General features: G+C 48.5%; 6 protein-coding genes across 6 annotated transcripts; 3 read left to right on the top strand and 3 right to left on the bottom strand.

The window, feature by feature from the left end:
* Nucleotides 1–67: 67 nt before the first annotated feature.
* N7446_000012 (uncharacterized protein) lies at nt 68–328 on the top strand (the record flags this gene model as incomplete). The annotated part of the gene is made up of 1 exon (XM_058508779.1): nt 68–328. The coding sequence occupies one exon, from the start codon at nt 68–70 to the stop codon at nt 326–328; it is 261 nt and encodes an 86-aa protein (XP_058377758.1).
* A 2842-nt stretch (nt 329–3170) lies between these two features.
* On the top strand, nt 3171–4105 carry N7446_000011 (uncharacterized protein; the record flags this gene model as incomplete). The annotated part of the gene is made up of 2 exons (XM_058508778.1): nt 3171–3444; nt 3507–4105. 2 exons carry the CDS (start codon nt 3171–3173, stop codon nt 4103–4105), a joined length of 873 nt encoding a protein of 290 aa, XP_058377757.1.
* Nucleotides 4106–9584: 5479 nt separating this feature from the next.
* Nucleotides 9585–12451, bottom strand: N7446_000010 (beta-glucosidase; the record flags this gene model as incomplete). Its single annotated transcript, XM_058508777.1, has 5 exons — nt 9585–10286; nt 10355–11028; nt 11104–12076; nt 12142–12189; nt 12254–12451. 5 exons carry the CDS (start codon nt 12449–12451, stop codon nt 9585–9587), a joined length of 2595 nt encoding a protein of 864 aa, XP_058377756.1.
* Nucleotides 12452–13410: 959 nt separating this feature from the next.
* Nucleotides 13411–15099, bottom strand: N7446_000009 (uncharacterized protein; the record flags this gene model as incomplete). The annotated part of the gene is made up of 1 exon (XM_058508776.1): nt 13411–15099. The coding sequence occupies one exon, from the start codon at nt 15097–15099 to the stop codon at nt 13411–13413; it is 1689 nt and encodes a 562-aa protein (XP_058377755.1).
* A 445-nt stretch (nt 15100–15544) lies between these two features.
* On the top strand, nt 15545–17186 carry N7446_000008 (glycoside hydrolase family 43 protein; the record flags this gene model as incomplete). The annotated part of the gene is made up of 2 exons (XM_058508775.1): nt 15545–15704; nt 15775–17186. 2 exons carry the CDS (start codon nt 15545–15547, stop codon nt 17184–17186), a joined length of 1572 nt encoding a protein of 523 aa, XP_058377754.1.
* Nucleotides 17187–17217: 31 nt separating this feature from the next.
* Nucleotides 17218–19003, bottom strand: N7446_000007 (fungal specific transcription factor domain-containing protein; the record flags this gene model as incomplete). Its single annotated transcript, XM_058508774.1, has 3 exons — nt 17218–17373; nt 17430–18899; nt 18947–19003. 3 exons carry the CDS (start codon nt 19001–19003, stop codon nt 17218–17220), a joined length of 1683 nt encoding a protein of 560 aa, XP_058377753.1.
* Between the last annotated feature and the right edge of the window lie 95 nt (nt 19004–19098).

The following is a 19098-nucleotide window of genomic DNA, read 5'->3' as shown; positions in this document are numbered from 1 at the left end:
ATTAAGGAGCGAACATACTTTGACTTCGGTAATTTTACACTGTCTGCCGCTCATCGAGTTACCGATGATGGCGCAATCCAAACGGCCAAAGCTCATCTCCCGCCAGAGCATTTCTCACAGCAACATGGCTTTACAACAAAAGTTACACGCACTGCCCAAACGAGACCGGCCGCAAACCGATTACGAGCAATGGATGAAGGAGCATGATGCGAGCTATGAGCTTTCCGGAGAGCCGCAGTACGACGCAAATTTAAAGCAGCCTCCAGTGATGCCCAGCTCAAGTGGAAGAGACAAGTCTACTAAGAATCTCTCGCACGGTTCTCATTAAGGAACGATTGTCACTTCGCCAGGCATGCAATCTTCCTCAACATCCAAATACCCTGCTCACTACACTGGGCATAAACTTACGACATGAGGCCAAGTGATGATTGTGATATTGATGGTTTTCATACTCATCAAGCTGTTGCTGTCAGGACCTCTACCTGACTGAGGATGTTGACTCGGCCTAAGGCATTGGTGGATGCCTCAGGGCTCGGAAAGTATTGAAATGGTGCCAGCGAGGGTCTCACCGCCCTCGACTTGGCCAGTTCTTATATATAAGCATTTCTCGCTGGACCGTGGAACTTGCCAGCGTTCAGTCTCTTCATACAATACACCCTATTGTAATACACGCATAACTGGGTCATCTACCTCGCTTACCTACCTAAACCTAAAGACTCACAATTCTGAACGCTCTACCAATCTAGGTTTGCCCGGGAGAACCCACCTATTTCGACTATGGCATCGCGTCGCTCTTAACGCTTCATCGAACCCTAGGTTCGGCAGCCTAGCGAAGACCCCTTAAATAGGCTAGTTAGAAATCCTAGAACCGTCGAACCCCCGACCATAGAACCAATCTATGAACCGACTAGGCTATTCCTGCCGACCGAACCGACCGCCCCTAAACCAGCCTAGGGCGCGGTCACCGAGTAAGAGATGAGAGAACTCGAATAATTAGAGAGAGAAGCGTATAATTGTTAAGTTAGTATAAGCGTATTAATAATAAGCTTATCTTAACTTATCTTAATCTAAGCTATTATTAAAAGCTTAATAGCTATGCCTATTATTAGAAGGTCTATTAATGATTTAAACTGTTAGGACTCCGACCTGCTAGGTGCCTGATAGATGCCTGAAGGCATATAGCGAGCCTTGGCCCTCGCAATGCGAGGGTAGCTGATCACACGCATGGGCCAGGATGGTCGTGCATGTCGCTAAATAGATTAGTTAAGCGCACCATGTAATGATTTATTGTGCTCGCTGGTCCTCGTATAGAGGACCAGCAATTAGTCTCTTAATACACCTGCAGGTACATTCGCTGATAGACTCTACTTCCCGAACTCATACTGCTACTCTAGGACCTCGCAGGGTCCTAACATGTACCTACGGATATTAAAATCAAGATCGGGACATTGGGCTGATACGTCTTAAAGATGTGTAAACGATAAAATATGGCCATCCCGGGACTCGGACTCCTCGCAGAGAGCCGAGCGGAATATTATGCTTATTAAGCGGCTCCTCTCGGGTGAGATTTTTGCCTAGGTAGAGACGTTTTAGCTTGGGAAGTTGTGATATCAAAAGCGTTGCAAATGCGTCTATCGACCCAGTACGTAGCTCTTAGATTTAGTCGTCGGTATAGGGAACCTAAAGTTTTTCGATGTATTCCACTAGCTGATTCGTGACATCTTCGTAGACTTGGAGTTTTAGACTCTGATATTTCGAGTTATGCCATTCGTAATCGCCAAAACTGTCTCCGCCGAGGATTAACTCGTGAACGAAATTGGTCAGTTCTGGCTTTTGCATAATGCATTTCAAAAACTGGGCAATCGGGGGGGAGTGGTTTCTGAGAGACCGTCTATGTCCATTCAATACGGGCGTAGAGAAATGGTTCCGCAAGAGTGCGAAAGTCCCTATTCGTAAGACTCACCGCCTAGAGATCGCTGGGCGATAGACATGCAAATACCATACGCTAAATCTCTGCCGGGGTGGTGAGAGTAGTGAGTAGTGGGCGTCATTTGAACTTTTCTTTCCCTTGCTGTCTCTAGGAGAACTTAATGAGACGTACTGACACGGCAATGCGTGCTACAGATCGGGTACGAGCAGGATGCACGCTTGTAGGGACCCGAATTGAACATGCCTCCGATAAGCCAAGCGAGAGATGAGTGAAAATGGTGCAGGCCAAAGGAAGGGAAACACTGGAACTAGTTCGGTGATTTATTTCGCGTAGCTATGCCAAGCCGCCAACACCGACACCCGCTTACGATGGGACAAAGCCGCCAAAGGTCGGATGCCCGATTTCGATGGGTTTATTACCTAATGGGTAGAGCCCGTGACAGTGTTGGATTTATGTAATCCAGTAATTTATTGGACCAGTTAAAGATATCGAACATTCTGCCTTGTATCACCCCCATTTACGAGACTTTTTGATGTAGAAGCTAATTACTAAGCTAATTCACTGGACGTACAGGGACGTTGCATATTTGACCTTGAGTACTTCGGGATCCACTTCTAGCCTGGCCGCTTTTATACCGCCTACTCTGTTAGTATGCCGCGTTTCAACACATTTTGGCAGCTGTCTTACCTTAATAACATCTCTTACACGCGGCAAAAGAGGCCCAGAGCATGACCATTTAGCGAAAATATCCGTGAACTGCATACTATAGTAGTTGTTAAATTGAATTGAAGTTCCGAGGCTTCTGCTAGCAGTATTAAAAAGTGGGCCTTTAGCCGAAGTATCGGAGGTCAAATATTTATGCAAGACCACTGTACGTTCCTCCAGTTTCCATGCAGTATTCACATGGGGGGGGCCAATTTATAGACTGTAACTAATTAAAACCTTGATTTCTGACAAAGGTTTCAGAAACCGTGTGCGTGGACTTTGACTATCACTTACGTGTTATAGTTAGCCCGGCCTCTTTAAGGTTAGCGTAATAATATATTTCAATACACATGTGGAGTATTTATGCGCGGGGCTTGGATCTTTTGTGGAGTCCACCGGGAACAGGGAACATCACACTAATCTCGGATTCTCTCACCTAGGCACCTAGGCAAGTTCCATCTATTAGTCATCGCTTAGGACAAAACCGAAACGCTTGATCTGTTAGTTTTCTTTCTTCATTAACTATCAACTCAAAATGCCAGTCACAAGAAGTCAATCGAAGACCCTGGTCAGCCAAGACCCGAGCTCAGCACAGGAGGATAAAATCTCGAAGAGCGTGGAACAGGAACAAGCGACAACAGGGCCGTTCATTGAATGGCTTGATCTTGACTATTCCTACAACTCGATCCTTAAGCAGACCAACATCGACTGGAAGCTCATTCTTAAGGCGGTGCGGGAAGTCGATGGCTGTCGCCAAATCACTTGGACAGTTCCCATCGAAGATAACCAGAGACTATGGGTTATTATACGTAAGATTAGATACAAACTCCCTCCCCCTAAAGACAAGTTTCATCTAACGCGATGATCAAAGATTGGCGGCGAAGAGCTCGGCGAGACGAGTTTCGCCAGTCGGATATAATGACACAAACCATGAAAGAAGTTATTTTCTTACCGGATCCCGGTTCCCCAGACAATTTCCGCAGCAGCCCTAACGACAAGGCTATCTTCATTCATCGGTACATGTATACTTCTCAGAAGTTCATACTGGATTGCTTTTCTAAACGTCGTCGTCCTAATATGATCTATGAGGTCTGGATAGTCTATTTTCCGGCCGAAGATATTGTTGCTCTCTTGGATTCGGACCCCTATTATAGATTTCCAAGGATGATAAACCCCGGCTTTCTACCTCACGAAACAAAAGACCCTACCGGCGCGGCTTTGACACAGGTCACCGCCTTAGTGTCCGGCGAAGTCGAATTCAAAGGGCGACGCTGTAAACGGATTGCGTGGTTCATGAACTGGAAATCGACTGGAGAGGAGGAAATCTATAAAAAAACAGTATGTTCTAGGAAAAAGAATGCAGAGGGGCCGACAGTGATGGATATCTTCATCAAGGAACTACAGAGTCTCGGAATGGTTGGATACGAGTCCTGTCATGCTAAGTTTGAGGAAATAAAAAAACACACTTAGAAGAGCACCATCTTCTTATAGTACGCAAGAGTCATTGAGTGCATCACAGTGTGACAGCATAATTCACAAACAAACATAGTGATTATTAGTCAAGAGTATGCGAATCACATCAAATTTTAGAATTATGGCCCTATCCCACGGGGGTGGCCCAGTCTACTAGACTGCAGGTTAGGGCTTTCCGTTAACTATGGGACATAAAAAGTGGGGCCCGTTAGACTGCAGGTTCTTTTCCTCGTTAGACTGGAGAGGTCTAATGAACTCCGATCGATCTAAAATTTTTATGAGTTATAATAGACTACGTGAAATATCTCCAATTCGCTTCGGAGCATGCACAGCCTAGTAATTATTGAGAAAATAGCGATTGAAAATTAGAGATGTTTTGTTGGGGTGTACCATTACGGTATACGATTAGCACCTAAGACGCTACCACAGCACTCTAGACGAATAGAACAACGTCGATAATGCTAGTCTATCCCACGGGGGTGGCCTAGTCAGGCTGACTAGGAATTAGGGCTTTCAGTTTACTATAGGAGAAAAAAGTGGGACCCCCTGACTGGGAATTAATTTCTCGACCTAACTAGAGAAAGCTACGATGGTCTAATCACTCTCAAATTTTGACTAGTTATAATAGGGTATTTTAATTATATCTCACCTTAATTTAAGCGTACGCAGCCTACTAGTTATTAAGAAATTCGCGATTGAAAATTCGAGATGTTTTCATGGGGTACGGCTAACTAGGCTAGTTAAGGTTGCGACCGGGGCCTAAGGTTGAATTCGATATATATAGACGAATTAAATCACCTCAATTATCTTAGACTATAATGATTAGGCGGGGTAGCAATTAATTTAGGGGTTAGAAAGACCCCTAGCTTTTATCTCACTTTTTTTCATACTTTCTGACCCCAAAGTCAGCACTTAACATTCGTCAATTTTCATACAATTCATTATTATACTACTAGAATATATTGAGAAAAGTGCCTGTCTATGTATCTATAATATAGTTATAATATTAGCCCCTAAAATTGGGATCTATCAACGTTCTATAACTCACTCTCTTTCTATAATTTCTAATAGTAACGTAAGTAAATAACTAGGGCTACCTAATTCTTTAGCCTATTTATTATACTTTTGACTAAGTCGAACGTATTCATCTAGATATTCCTTTAGATCACTATCACCTAACTCCCGCGACGGATGTTTCTTCTTGATTTTATCCGTTAGCTAGGAGGAAGTATTCCTATACTATCGTTCGCCCGTATAATAATCGAGACGCACGGCTAATAGGTAAAAATTCCGAAGTTTAAATCGCCGGTAAAGCGCGCGAAGCTTAGCATAAATTCTAGAGTTCTCCTCTATAAGCAGAGGTGTCGAATGCTTAGGGGTTATCTTTCGATACGGTAAGGCTTATATAATATATTATTATATAAGCGACAGTGAGGTGTAATGATAGTCACGATAGTAGGCGACGGTGAGGTATAGGGATGATTCAATTAATTAATTGAATAAAAGTAGATAATGGTTGTATTTTTAGGACCCTTCTTCGAGGTCCTATATATAGCTGACCTTCTTACCTAATAGAACGGCGTAGAATTGCGTAGTTCTATAAGGTATTACAAATTATAGGTCAGAAGATCATTAATGTAATGATCATTGATCCGAAGACTTATAGTCTTCGGATCATAGGAAGGTGTTAGGGCCCTGCGAGGTCCTAGGGTAGCAGTATGAGTTCGGGAAGTAGAGTCTATCGGCGAATGTACGTGCAGGTGTATTAAGAGACTAATTGCTGGTCCTCCATGCGAGGACCAGCGAGCACAATAAATACATGGTGCGATTAGCTAATGTGTTTAGCGACATACACGGCCATCCTGGCCTATGCATGCGATCAGCTACCCTCGCAATGCGAGGACCAGGGCTTTCGCCGTATACCCTCAGGCATCCATCAGGCACCTGGCAGGTCGGGGTCCTGACAGAAGGCTATTAGGTTTAAACCATTAATAGACCTTCTAGGGGTAACAGGTATTAAGCCTTTTGATAATAAGCTTAGATCAAGATAAGATAAGCTTAATAATACGCTTATACTAACAATACTCTTAAGCTTAGTGTAACGGCGTGGCTGATCCACGGGTTCAATTGTGCGTACTGAGTAGTATATGTATCGGTCCCAGGCATGTCAGCCTGACGGCTGACATAGTGGTCTTTTTGGCCTAGTTGGTGAGACGTGTATTGACCTGGGTGCACTCCATTACACTTAGGATAAGGATTGTCCTTCGGGAGGGTATAACTAAAAACCTAGAGCTTATTAGAAAGCCTTTATAGGAAACCGAGCCTAGGATAACCATATAAAATGTGTAACTAGGCCTACGAGTAGGTTCGCGTGATCGCTAACCCCCTCGTAAGATTATAACGCTACTATTATATTAATAAGACTCTAGATATAAATAGCGCCCGACGGACTAATCAAACACAATACGCGAATTTAGGTAGACGTAGGTACGGTTCTACGATATAGATCCTAGCGACGACCCACGGGACACTAGTTTAAGGAGGTTCTATTTATAGCCCGGAGAAGAAGTGAAGGATTTATAAAGGTCTAGACCGATCTATAAGCCTAAACTTGACGGCCGTTAGTGTCCGATCGAAAAGGACTCTATTGCTTAGGAGGTACGGCCGAGGTACGGTCTAGGCAGGTGAGGTATTTTGAATATCACGCGGAATTCTGGTAATAGAATGGTAGGCTAAATCCCGATCCGTGGTTATGCTTTCCTGGTTCCTATCACAGGAAAGTAAGTTCTCCTGTTAAATAGCAAGCTGCCCTTTGTCTATCTGTCTGTAGAACGTTCTAGAAGCTATGTCTTCTGTCCTGCATAAAGCTTCGCGCAAGAGAATACTCTCGTTGAATCCGACATAACCCTATTATCAACCCTATTCAATAACCAGTCCGATATGTCTAGCAGAGAGCCTGTAGAAACTATGCTAATCATAGACAGATCTTAAGAGCTTATGTAAAAATATCTCCGGTTTTTGCACTAAAACCGACGAACCGATTGGCTGCCGAAAATGGATTGAGGTTGTGGGCCGGCCCTCCTGCGGCCCCTAAACTTTATCTCAATCACCCTCCTTATCTTGATTACGACTGTAGCGAGAGAGATCTTTCTAGTACAATGCTGGTCTATTCTAATAGCCCTATATGAGTAGGTCGAGACTGTGGTGGTTCTGTCCTAATTCTCTGGACTTCTCTTTTAGGGCTTAATCACGAGCAACCTAGAAAACATGTAGGGCAGAAGCCCGGGCCTAAATCCTACATGACCACCGTATATTCTCACCGAGCAGGCGATTCTATGGGTCGTCTAAACTAAGTAGTCGAATGATTTGCGGTTCCGCTAAAAATCGACAGCTACGCTCGTGATTCCACGGTCTCTGTCAAACTAATTTCCTCGTGACCTGGGTGTAGGTCAAAACAAATCGTACGATTCACCCTAAAGATTACCCTGCTTTCGACTATCGATCCTACCAAAGCTAAGAAGACGTATTACCTTGAGACAACAAGAATACCGTATTTCCATTTTCCTAGAGCCCCCTTGCTACCAGGTCTTGTCTCCCTACGGGAACACTTATAGTATCGTGAATCCTTATACGCTGTCCGCAGTACTTACCGGTCCACATAACACTCCGATTAAATCCTCCTGGTTTTGCATGACAAGGATGAAAATGTGTAGGCGGGCCTGTTCCTAGGGCACCACTATCGCGCTCGAATCCTTACCTTCGGGTTTAGGGCTTCCACTATATTGTTATCATTCCGAAGAAGGGCGATTGCTCCTTTCTATACGGAATACATGGAATGATATACTACTAGGCTTATATTCCTTATGCTAAGGCTTCATTGCTGATCGTAGACTTTGGTGTAGGAACATGCACCAGGACCTATTTATCAAGATAGTTGGCCATTGTTCCTTGGACATCGCTATATAGCGATCTAGCCGATAAATGCTGCTGAAGTGCACGCTCTGTTCGCCGGTATCTTAGCTTCCTAGCAGCGCAGACACGGTGCATATAGTCCCACCTCCAGGATAACGACCGTGTTCTTTTAGGCTGGTACAGAAGCGCTGCTGGCGTGACGTGGTCTGTGACAAAGAGTCAGCTTGTAAAATGTGAAGAGGTTGTGTTTCGTACCTGATATAGGGTTCGTTTGACTTGTTTTATTACTGTCGTCAGGCTGTTTAGGGCGGCCGCTAGAATTGTTTGAAACTATTTATCGATGTTCCTTTTGGTAGAGGCCTTAGCAGGAAGACTCGACTATAAAGCACTATAGACCACTGAGCGTCGCACAGCGCCTGCTTGCTTTTGTTTGCTTGGATTTGGGGCAGATTTGGCACCAGTGCAACTCGCTTTCGCAGAATATGGTGCTTTTTTCCTCGTAAAGACTCAACGCTTCGATGCACCTGATATTCTTCATAATATGCGTCGGAGAGGGTATTCCACGACAGCTCCGGATGGGCATCCAACTATAGGACAAGATTTTTCCCCTCCTATTCTGGCCAGCCATGTGCGCTACGTTGGGACATGGTGATGCTCGGGCAAGTTGCGAAAGTGGCCGAAACGGGTGAACAAATCGGCAGAAAGTGATTTGGAAGGTGTAAGGTTGTTGAGTTTAAAAGGTTACAGTATAGTGTGGTGTATGTGGCAGGTAAAAGCCGACTACTGTGTGTTATGAGCTTTGGCCTAGCCTAGTGAGCCGGTATCAGACTCTCACTACTCGCACCACTTCAAAGTTCTGAAGACCAGAAAGCCCTCTCTTTTTGATGCACTACGTTTCTTTGAGAATCAACAACGTTGAACGCGGCCACAAGAGTCCGTTCTTGTTGACAATTTCCCGTTGTTTTACCAATTGTTGAATTCGATTGTCTGATCTGCCTCTTAGCGAGTCCTTGTTAAAAAATGTGCAGATTCAGAAATAGGTATCTACGGGTAGAAAGTAGGAATGAAAAATGCGTGCACTTGCGATCCCCTCCTCGATTGCGAGCAAGCAAACACTCAATCCTGATCCCGCGATACAACATGCTATAAAACCCGACCGCCTCCTCCTATCACAGAAAATCAGAACTAGGATCCTCTGATGCCTGATCAAGCGATTAAGATTAAGATCAGGGCAAAGTTGCCGTTTTTGAGATGGACGTGTCCATAGAGAAAGTATGTAACTCTATATGATATCCGGCCGGCTGAAGGAATAACGCACTGTGGACTCCCAAGTTAGGCTCTTCTTAGTGTATCGCCTTTAGTATAGGTAGCGTTTGACATCTGACTTTATGACTCTCTGGCGGTTATAGCTCCTTGGGAGTCTGGATAAGAACACATGCTCTAGAGGTACTGTACTGAATATTGTGCTCTAAGGCACCATTACAGATAACCCAAAGCCGGTAGGGTTATATAGCAGTATATATCTAGGCTCTGTCAAGTCTAACTACGTGGGTTGAACCACTATTTATAATCCCAACCACAAGTAGTCAGCGACAAGATCAAAGCGTTGTTGGAGAACCTCGTCCTGAGGATCAGCGCTCTTCGCGATGACAATTTCAAATGTTCCAGCCTCTGCCAACCATTTACTATGCTCTTGGCTCCAAAAAGAGAGTGCATACTTGTCAAGCGTAACAGAAACATCCACAGTACCATCGACTGGAACATGGACTTTGAGGTAGCCCTTTAACTCCTTAATAGGCCGTTGAACAGAGCTCTTGAGATCTGAGACGTAGACCTGAACGACCTCGGCGCCGTGGCGACTCCCAGTGTTTTGTACCTTGACGGATACTTCGAACGTGTCCTGGCTGGCAAGGTCCACTTCCATGGGAACCTTCAAGTCGTAGTACGCGAAGGTCGTATATGACAACCCGTACCCAAAGTAAAAAAGCGGTGAGTTCTGAAGCTTCTCGTAGTAGCGATGCCCGATAAACACGCCCTCGCCGTAGTGAAGCATCTTGTCCTGCTTGCCAAACGACAAGAAGGCTGGTGTATCCTCCAGTCTCTTCGGGAACGTGACACTGAGCCTTCCACTGGGATTGATTTTCCCGAACAGAACGTCCATGATTGCGTTGCCTGTCTCTTGGCCGCCGTACCAGGCATGGAGTAGAGTCTTGGCCGAGACAACCCATGGAAGAGTGATGGGACACCCGGCTTGCATGACAATGATCTGGTAACCCTTAGCATCTTCAAGCTCTGTTAAAGCATGGCAAACCATAAAGAGAAAGGCGAACATACAGAGTTGGGATTAGCCTCGATAACAGCTTCAATGAGTTCGTCAACCTCCCGGGCCAATGCTAGTGATTTTCGATCCATCGCCTCACTTTCCCAGTCGGCATTCAGCCCGGCAATGACAATGGGATAGTCGACAGCCCGAGCCAGTTCCACAGTCTCTGACAGTTTCATGACTGGGTCGAAGTGCTCACAACAGCCGATGCGTAGGCCGCCTGCATTCAGCGCACCAACGCCAGCTGCCAGACTCTCATTCTGCAAAAGAACAACAATCTCGTACTTTTGGCCCTTCTTCGCATCGACCAGGGTGGTAACCTCCATGCTGGCCTGGTCGAACATGGGTGTCTGGAGAGTCTTTTCCGGCTGGCTCGTGAACAGGTCGATTTTCTCAACCCCGTCAACATAAAGTCGGCCCTTTCCGAGGACACACAAGCCCAGCTGGATCATGCAAGTGGCTTCCGCTGTATAAGTCGTCGAGACTCTGATCCAGTACCCCTCAGTGACTCCGTCGGGCAGGTTGTCAGCGAAGTACATTTGGGCCTGGGTAGTTGTTGTGATAGCCAACGGTTCCGTAATCCCGGTGCTGTCTGGTTCTTGCATGAAGTACTCCAGGTAATACCCCTCCTGGTCGGTACCAGGGACCGTGACGGACGACGAGAGAAGGGGCGTGAAAAGATGCCCTGAACGTTGAGAATCAGTAATGTGTCTACAACGCTAGGAAGAGCATGCTCTGGATGAAACTCGTCGTCACTTACCGTAACACCCAACAGTCGCCGTCACATTCTCGGCCCCAACCAGCTCTTTCAACGCATCCAGTGGCTTACTGACGTAGTATGGTATCAAGTCCGCTGAGCCACCTCCACTGACGGCCGGGTATAAAGCTCCTGGTCCGATCAGAGCATACGTCTTGCCGCCGAGTTTCGTATCGAGAGGTAGAATACCCTTTTCGTTCTTGAGAAGAACAATTGATTCCGCGGCAACCTTGCGGCAAAGCTCTCCCTTCTCAGGGCTATTACCCGCCGTTGATGAGAGGACAGGCTCGAGAGAAGGCCGCACCTTGTTGGTCAAGTTCAAGAGATTCTTCACGGCGACGTCAAGCGTCGCCTCCTTCACTTTCTTGGAAACGATAGACCACAGCAGCAGCGGACCTCTCCATCTTGTAGGTCCCGGCATCTCGAGGTCCATTCCGGCATTGAGCGCCTCAGCGGTGCTGTATGTTCCAAACCAGTCACTCATAACTAGTCCGTTCCAGCCCCAGTCATTTCGAAGTATCTGGTTGATAATCCATGGGTCCTCGCATATGTGAGTTCCATTGATTCTGTGGTAGGACGTCATCAACGACCAGGGGTTGGCTTGCGTCATCGCAATCTGGAAAGGCAGCAAGTGAACCTCCCTGAGCGTTCTCTCAGAAGCCCAAATTGAGTCCTCCGGCGACATAGTAGACTGGTCGTGAGCAGCGTAGTGCTTGATGGAGCACGCGACTCCCTCTGACTGCACACCGTTGATGTAGTCCGATGCGAGCGTGCCGCTGAGCCAGGGATCTTCGCCGAAGGCCTCAAATCCTCGTCCGATCAGTGGCGAGCGCTGCAGACACACTGTCGGTGCCAGCAGGACCTGGCAACCCTTCTCACGAGTCTCCCTGCCAAGCATCTTACCTACTGCGGCCATGAGATCTCGATCGAACGTCGCTCCCATCGCTGTGGCGGACGGGAGGAGCATCCCAGGGGGCTGTTGGAAAAAAAAATATATCAGCGGCGAACAACGGTCAGAACATTCGACTGGATAGGGCATACACCATTGAAGAAAGAGACGCCTCGAGCACCGTGTGGTCCATCGGTAGTCTGTTACGGCGATACGTTAAGACAAGTGGCCAGCAGCTTGGGGGCATTGGTGGCAGATATGTACTCTGATTGAGGGGATGTTCAATCTCTCAATGGCGAAAGTGCACCATGTATCTTGACCAGCTAGCAGCTTAATCTTCTCATGAATCGTCAGCTCTGCTAACACCTTGTCCACGTCGATAATGCCCATAATGGCGTCGAGGAGCTGGTTCGAGGTTAATAGCTCAAAGTGACGAGTTCGAGATGTGCCACGCAGACGCATTGTTCTAGAACTCATTCAAATATTTATAATTTTGAGAGTTAGTAGATTCCCGACGCTTCTTTCTGATCGATTGTGTTCCCCCGCAAACAGGGACCACTGTATCCTCGAGATGGAGGGTCGGGGAGCTCCTACTCCACAATTTGTCCACGATGTACTCCACAATTTGTCCGTGGGAAATTCAGGCCCTTGGAATTATGATATCCGGACTAGGAGGTGCATGGTTCATACAAACCTAAAGGTAAGAGTCTGGACGCGTCAGTTGACGGGAAACTAATGCCAAGGCAATTCCTAATTCTTCCACGGAGGAAATGGCACACTAGTGATGAGACTACTCGGTTTACGTCTGCCTGGAAAGCCGGATTTGCGAAAGCTCTTCAAACCCACAATGCTTCCGCAGTGCTTTTCTCTTGCATCACCTCCTAGGAGCTGCTTGCCAGGTTCCTCCCTAGTCTGTCCCAGATTCTGGCTTGATGAGTGCCAGGGATATACATGAAGCATACAGAACGGATGGAGATATGATCTGCGGGAAACCCACATGGTGTATATGGGTTCCCCCGAACGCGAGGAAGCTACCTTTCTTTTGCTTCCTCGCGCTACGTCTTGTATCTAGAGTCAACTATAATTGTTCTTAATATCGATTGTTCATCTTGAAACACCATCCACCTCTATGTATACGTGAGACCCTCACAATGAGTCCCAGATCGTCACAGTTGGGACTAGAACTATAGAATAGTACTGCAGTACTACTACATAAGTCATGGACTATAGCTTCATCTACGTCTCCTTCATTAAGACCAAAGGCCGCACCTTGGAAGAGCTCATCATCATAGAAGCGGCTAAGAACCCCCGCAAGGCGAGTACCCCAGAAGTTGAGATCTAGGACGGCACACAGAGCGGAACTACGAAGAGCAGCTATTGGGTGACCACGAAATATTGTTTGGATATTAGTATAAGAGTAGTCAAGATTCCTCGAATAGTGTATACACCTCTATCTCAGCAATAGCGGTGCGAGATGGTATGGAAGTCGCAATGGGGACATCCCCGTAGTCGGGCTCTTCGTTCGGCATGACCAGAGATATGCCGCCTCTCGTCTCATCGCCATTAAATACGCGCAGCTGACGGAAATTGCCGTCTCCAGTAACTTCCAGTTCCTTGGCGCTTAGGATACCCGTAAAAGTACACCCCTTTTTCACACTCTTGAAGCTAGCCTGGAATCCGTATCCGACGAGGAGGAACTTATGATCGGCCAATCTGATGATCATGCCTCCACCAGGGCCCTGTTTACCAAAGACAAATGCTCGCTCAACCGTGACTTGAATTTCTCCGAATATCCTAGTCCATGGCTTTTCAACAATCGAGGGATCCAGCACGCCGTCAAAGAAGAACCCGAAGCGTTCGGCGGGAGGAGCACCCAAGACAAAATCCTTGACTTGGCTCAGCAACCTGTACTCCCTGCCAACGGCTTCCGGCCCGGTATCAATGCCGAACGGGCTGACCCCTAGCGCACCATACGTTCCATAGGCCAGCCATACCCTGCGAGCACCGTGCTCGTCACGTCTCTGTTCAGGGATAAAGAGCGGGTTTCCCTTATCGGTATAATCCTTACAGACCATCTCGTAGTCGTGAAAGTATAGGTCTGGCGCAATTAAGTCCAATGAGGGCGCTCCAAATCGCCAGACGTCGAGCACGTGAGCGCAGGGTCCACCGGAAGGGTACTTGCCCGGCCCGGAACCGCCGGCCACGACGGCGGTAGATACCACGAACGGAGCGTGGGAGCTATCTACGGCATCGAGGTTGTCGAGGTTGAGCCAGGCGTTGGCGTAGAGGGGAATCGGGTAGGCGGCCTTACCCGACGCGGCGACCTTTTCGAAGTAGCGGGAAAAGTGGAACGCCATAAAGACTTCATCAGCAGCCTCTCCGGGTCCAAAGGCCTCTTCCCATGAGTGTCGTCCGCCTTGAGGAACATTGGAAAACCGCTTCGTAAATTGCGGATGTTGGTTGTCGGCTAGGTGATGGAGTAGGGTTTCCGGAACAGGATCCCTAAACGCCGCTTCAGCTAGCGAAGACCTATCCCTTGAGTCACCGAGGATTCCCGGCTCGTTTTCAACCTGGATCATGACCACTGTAGAGTGGTCTATATCGAAGACTCTCAGGTGGGCCAACAGCACGCCGAACGCCTTTGCGTCCGCCTCCATACACTCCTTAGAGAAGGGCGTTACAACATCGAGAATATTTCGGCCGCCGCCTGCTTTAATACTCCGTGCCCGCGGAAAACGCTTCGAGTCCTGCTTTACCCACGGGGGGGCGTATATGCTGGAAGCGTTCTTGTACGCCCCAAACCACAAGAGCACGAGGTGTATATCATGTTCCCGCGCGCCGAGTATGACCTTGTCTAGCTCAGAGAAGTCAAACACCCCCTCGATGGGCTCGATCTGTTCCCAGGAGACGGAGCCGAGCAGGGTGTTGATGCCCTGTTTCTTCATAGCCGGCCATACGTCGGCCATGTAGCGAGCCGAGCTGAGAGAGGAGTTGTGCAGCTCACCGGCGAGCATAAGAAAGGGTTTGCCCTTGACAATGAGACGAGTGCCATCCTTGTCGCGCCGGAGGTGGGGATGCAGTGGAGGCTGACCTTCGCTGTTGGCGGCCATCTTTGCGGATAGCAGGAGGTTGACAGTGCGTTTGCCGTTATAGACAGCCCTTTAATACGAGCATGTATAGGAAATTCTTTAAACTTGTTGTATCGCAGACACTACATTAGACTGTCTCGCGGTGCTTTTTATATGCCACGCGGCCCGGAAGGGCTCAAGTCTTGTGCAAACTAGGGCACGTCTTTCGCCCGTGACCCTCGGGGCAACTGTGGATCCCTGGTCCTCTAGGAGGCCCGCAATAATGCCGACCACGGACACCATTTGTCCGAGCAGTCCTTAGTCGGTTTTGAAGACTTGGCAGAACCCTAGGTCCACATTGCCCCGGAAATGTGCATAGAGGTATAAAACAGGTCGGCGTGCTTGAGTATTGTACCTAACATTTGATCCCCGCACTCAATTCTATCAAGCTTGAATTTGTCGACTCAAGGACACACAGTATTGCACAATGGAGCGAGTTCGAATCAACCCAGTCATTCCCGGGTTTGCCCCCGATCCCTCCCTTGTCTACGTAGACGGCACCTACTTTCTTGTCAACTCCAGCTTCCACCTATTCCCCGGTTTGCCAGTATACGCGTCGAAGGATTTGCGGGACTGGAAGCAAATTGGTATGTTTTGGCCACTTTTGGGGCTTCCAAGCTTTCTTTCATATATTTGCCTGCTTACAAGTCATATAAGGCAATGCACTGGATCAGAATCGACAGATGAGTCTCCAAGACTCCATGACCAAGCTCGTCGGCTCCAACGATGTAGAGGAAAAGATAGCCGCCCAGGGCGGCCTTTACGCCCCTTCCATTAGATACCACAAGGGTACCTTCTACATTATCTGCACCAATGTTTTCCACAAGGCATCTCTACCGCCCGAAGTGAGCGAATACCAAAACTTCATCTTGTCAACCACGGATATCTGGGTGGACGAATGGAGCGACCCGGTCTTCTACAACTTCCACGGCATCGATACCAGCTTGTTCTGGGACGACGACAACCGGGTATACGTCATTGGCGCCGCTTCTCAATCTCCCGCGACCAAGATCCGGCAATTCCAGATCGATCTCAAGACGGGAGCAAAACTCTCCGAGGAGCAGCTGCTTTGGGAGGGTATCTCAAAAGTTTACCCTGAGGGGCCGCACATGTACAAGAAGGACGGGTGGTATTATCTGCTCATTGCGGAAGGTGGCTGCTTTGCCGATCACCATACCATCATGTCCCGGTCGCGGGATATTTGGGGTCCGTACGAGGTGAACCCAGCGAACCCAGTGCTAGCAAAGGCGGATCCGAATGGGTATATTCAGTACACTAGCCACGGGGACCTCTTCCAAGATCCCTCAGGGCAGTGGTATTTCGTGTGCCTGGGTGTGAGGAAAAACAACGGTCGTTTCATCATGGGACGCGAATCGGTCCTCACCACAGCCACCTGGCCAGAAGGTGAATATCCCGTGATTGACCCTGTTCAACTCGACGTGCCACTCGCCATCAAGCGGGGCGAATCTTCGGAGTGGCCTGTCAGAAGAAAGCCTGGCCGTCCAGATGTTGGTTTCGTCCGCATCCGCGATCCCGTCGAAGAAAACTACGAGCATGGCGAAAACAGCGTCACCTTGACATCCAGCAATGCAGACCTGTCGCAGGCCGACGAGCCGGTGACGTTTATCGGAAAGCGCCAAAGACGCCTGGATGCTTCGGCTTCCGCAACACTAGAGCCCCTGGCCCCATCTGCTACGAACGGCTCCGGTCTCAAGACTGGACTATGCTATTACAAGGATGAACACCGTTTTACGCGCGTTTTTCTCGACGTAGATGCCAAGGAGATGGTCCTGGAAATTGTCAACAGGGCCAAGTCCATCGAACGGAGAATATCTCGGAGCGTGGGTGCACTGGACAAAGGCGCGAAGGTTACGTTTGGTGTTGAATATACCGAGCTAGAACTCTCGTTTTGGTATTCTGTTGACGCAGGGACAAAGGAGAAGCTGGAGGGGATCGACACTCTGGACATGACTGGGCATGACTTCGTGGGGCCCATCATTGGGATATATGCTGTCAGCGACAAGCAGTACAAAGTACGGTATTCGGATCTCCTTCTTGAGGACCTCTGACGCCTTAAGTAGAATAGAAATAAAAATCTAGTCAATGCACCAGTACATCCGATGCTTTTGAATTCAAGCGGGCCAACATGTCAATCAAGCGAATGGCACATTGATTTGCTCGAAATTTGACTACGTCATTTTCCGCGGTGTGTGCTAGTTCGAGCAAGAGGCTGCCAACTCGTCTGATCTTCTCAGCCTATTCCGAAAAACTCGTGTAAGCGGGTGAATTCCTGCACAAGAACATCTACTTACGCAATGCTCTCCTTCCGCTTGAAGATGTAGAAATGGGACGCTCTCAAGGACATTTAAGAAATCCTGGGCTAGTTCTATCTGCCTCATGGCAAGCATCAGGGGCTCCGCGCTTAGGCCCATAACCTCGGTCATATTACACTGGGTCGCGGTGTTTAGCACGAATATCTTTATGCAGTGGAGGGAAATCAGATAACTGGTCCGTTGCCGCTGCAAGATTTTGGGCAGGTACTGGTCTCCGTCTGGGCTGACGCCAGGAGATGACTCCCCGGGTGACTGGGTCCAGTTCGTCAAGGTGATCATGTCAAAGTATGCTTCTGACAGCTGCGCGATGTTTTCTCGACAAGCTTGCATGTCGGCATGTGCGTCCCAAGTTCTTTTAGAGTTTGACTCCATGGCTTGGATAACCCGGGCGGCCATGGCCCACAGTCGACGTATGACGTGGAATCCCTCCACAAGACAGCCTTCTAACCCGGTGCCGCTTGATTCCCTTCCGATTTCAAAGAGTAGCACAGAGCTTTGCGAATGTGTTTTAAGGGTAAGTTCAGTGGTGAACAAACTTTCGTTGATCGTCACTGGGCGGGCCTTCATAACGAAGGCCGTCTTGTCGCAGACGTATAGCTGCCAGAAAGCATTTCGCAAGAGGGTCTCTTCAATGGGCTCTCGCCCTTCGAGCGAGCTCTCATCGTAGAGACCCATTCTCATCGCGATGAGACCCGCTTCGCTTAGGATATGAAAAGCCACTCCTTGCATTCCCTTGGCAATCTGTATGGCCGATGAGAGGAATAGCCGGATAATAAGGGACGAGGAGTCGGGGTGCTGGAGGTCATAGTCCTCGTAGATCCTGAGAGTTTCTCGCGCCGCTCGGAGGAATAGAGGGGCAGTGAGGTGCTTATTGGGTAGAAGGGACTCGGACAGGACGTATGTTACGGCTGCGCATAGGGCCGTGAGAAGGGTGAGACTCCTGAGGATCCCGATCCGCTCCTGCTCATTATCAGCGGCAAAACAGCGCGAGATCCGCACGGGGTTCTCTGAAGGGTCGACCCCGCCTAAGGGAGAGATGAAGAAACGGCTGACGGTCGCTCGGAGTGTAGCTTCATGGCACATCGGAACTGTCCCGAAAACATACTGGGTGTACAGGAGAATACAGTGATTTGTGATCGACGCCGCTGTATTGGACGGAGCAGCAACTAGCAACCCCGCCAGGAGGTCTATATGTATTCTAACGGCAGTTTGCGTTTGGCTTTCTGGCGGTGCAGATAGGGCATCTGCCGTTATACTGTTGCGGGATAGCAGACTATCCGAAGCCGGGTACGAGTAAGCCCTCCCCGCTGGCAGGAGGGCTGGGCTTTCGAGTCCCCCCAATGTATCAGTGGCCGGAGATGTTGAGCTGAGAGGCTCTCTTGGGCGAATGTCTTGCCCTTGGACCGGCTTCGGACCCCGTTTCTTCGGGGGCGAGTAGTGACAAGGTGTCTTGGCCGCGTGGCAGTTGCGACAAGTCGGCAAGCCATCACACTTACGGTTTCCCCGTCAGCGAAATGGGTTGATTTTCCGGAGAAATCCCGCATCAGCAGCATTGTTACTCACCTTGACTTTGCGACGACGACATAGCCTACAAGCCTGCCTTGTACCTACTAGCGAAGCCATCGGGTTGCGGGGGAACGTGCAGGTG

The sequence above is a fragment of the Penicillium canescens genome, assembly GCF_028828765.1.
Source record: "Penicillium canescens strain IBT 15451 chromosome Unknown utg000001l_segment0_segment0, whole genome shotgun sequence".
Taxonomy (NCBI): Eukaryota; Fungi; Ascomycota; class Eurotiomycetes; order Eurotiales; family Aspergillaceae; genus Penicillium; species Penicillium canescens.
Note: the sequence above shows the minus strand (reverse complement) of the source record. Positions and strands in the feature narration are given on the sequence as shown.